General features: G+C 49.7%; 1 protein-coding gene across 1 annotated transcript; it reads left to right on the top strand.

The window, feature by feature from the left end:
- Positions 1-425: 425 nt before the first annotated feature.
- On the top strand, positions 426-1,280 carry LOC123509912 (putative nuclease HARBI1). Its single transcript, XM_045264533.1, has one exon. The coding sequence runs from the start codon at positions 426-428 to the stop codon at positions 1,278-1,280; it is 855 nt and encodes a 284-aa protein (XP_045120468.1).
- The last annotated feature ends 589 nt before the right edge of the window (positions 1,281-1,869 follow it).

Here is a 1,869-nt window from a genome sequence, read left to right as displayed (position 1 = left end):
CTCTCTCTCTCTCTCTCTCTCTCTCTCTCCACACACACGCCCAGTCAAAGTTTGGCACCGCTAGACGCAAGTTCGCGGACGCTTGGGTCCGCTAGGCCAACGCAGAAATCTTGAACGCTGGACCACCGCTGCTTCGCCAGCGTTGCTCGGGCGGCGATTAAACGTTGCACAAACTTCGGTGGAGCGGTTGTAAGCGTTTTGCGAGCAGACACGGCGTTGCTGGAACGTTGTCGGGCGTTGAAGCAGCGATCCATGGCAGCGATGAACTTTGGGTTTGGCGTTGGTATAGAGATGTCGGAGCGGGACCAGAATTTTGCTATATACGGGGAGAAATGGACCAGGAGCTCATTTGGAATCGAGCTGCGGTTGAGTTCAGATATCATCTATATCGAATTTGCTCAAAGTTACAGTAAAATTGTATCACCATGGATGCTGAGAGACTTTCTATGATTGGTGTACTAGTCCAGCAGCAGAATCAGAACCTCCTCAGATTGCAACAAGCTGTTGACAGAAGGAGAAGAGAGAGAAGGAGACGCAGAGTTGTGTGGGTCAGACAGTGCATACTGAAAAGGCCTGAACATGGACTGTATGACAAGCTGATGGTGGAGCTGAGGAATGAGGATCCAGGAGCCTTCCATCACTTCATGAGGATGCCACCAGCCATGTTTAATGAATTTGTACAGAGGCTGACCCCCAGATTGACCAAGCAAGACACCAACTACAGTGCAAGCCTGGAGCCTGGTCTCAAAGTGGCAATCACCCAACGGCACCTGGCCTCTGGTAACACCTACAGAAACATGCAGTATGCCTGGAGGGTTCCCCACAACACCATTAGTGTGGTAGTCAGAGAAGTGGTAGAGGCCATCATTGAGGAGTACACAGATGAACTCTTGTTTTGCCCAACAACTCAACAAGGATGGAGAGACCTGGCTGACCAATGGTACCAGAGATGGAACTTTCCCCACACAATTGGTGCCATTGATGGCAAGCACGTGGCCTGTAAAACTCCTCCTAACTCTGGCTCTGAATTATACAACTACAAAGGCTTTTACAGCGTGATCCTGTTTGCCATGGTGGATGCTGACTACAAGTTCACCTACATTGACGTCTCAGGAAACGGTTCATCCTCAGACACTCAGATCTACAACGAAAGTGATCTCTATCGTGGGCTGGACCAGAACAGGATCCATGCCTTTCCTCAGCCAGACCCCCTATCCAAAGGCACTCAGGATGTTCCTTACTTCATCATCGGGGATGACGCCTTCTCACTGCCGACCTAACTCATGAAGCCGTACAGCACAAGAAACCTCGCCCATGAAGAGCGTATCTTCAATTATCGGCTGTCCAGGGCAAGACGGGTCGTGGAGAACGCCTTCGGCATCCTGGCCAACAGGTTCCAGATCCTGCTCACCACCATGCAACATTACCATGAAACTGTCAGAATCATCGTGGAAGCTTGCTGCATCCTCCACAACCTGATGTGTACCCGCTACCCAGCGCTCCAGAACAGACTTGTGGACCGTGCACAACCAGATGGGAACCTGTAGCCTGGGGCATGGAGAGAAGGGCGGAACTTGGAGGACACTGTCGTTGTGCAAAGGCCCCAACATAGCCTTACGTGATGGGAAGAGGCAGCGAAACCTACTCAAGCATTGGTGCAACTTCCCAGCAAGATCAGTGGACTGGCAGGAGAGAATGGTGGCTATCAACTGAACACTGTGCAGAACACTGAGGAGACACTTGTGCATTGTATATATTATATATACTCATGTTTATTACTTTGTTGTAAATGTTATTTGACATTGTTAAAGAAACTTGAACGTTAATGGGGCCCTAGTATTGGAAATGCATTGAATAAATTGTGCTATG

Source organism: Portunus trituberculatus, chromosome 27 (genome assembly GCF_017591435.1).
Source record: "Portunus trituberculatus isolate SZX2019 chromosome 27, ASM1759143v1, whole genome shotgun sequence".
NCBI lineage: Eukaryota > Metazoa > Arthropoda > Malacostraca > Decapoda > Portunidae > Portunus > Portunus trituberculatus.
This window is presented reverse-complemented; position numbering and strand designations above follow the sequence as displayed.

Coding starts and splice junctions, on each gene's coding strand:
- LOC123509912 (XM_045264533.1), top strand. CDS start 426: ATGGATGCTGAGAGACTTTCTATGATTGGTGTACTAGTCCAGCAGCAG.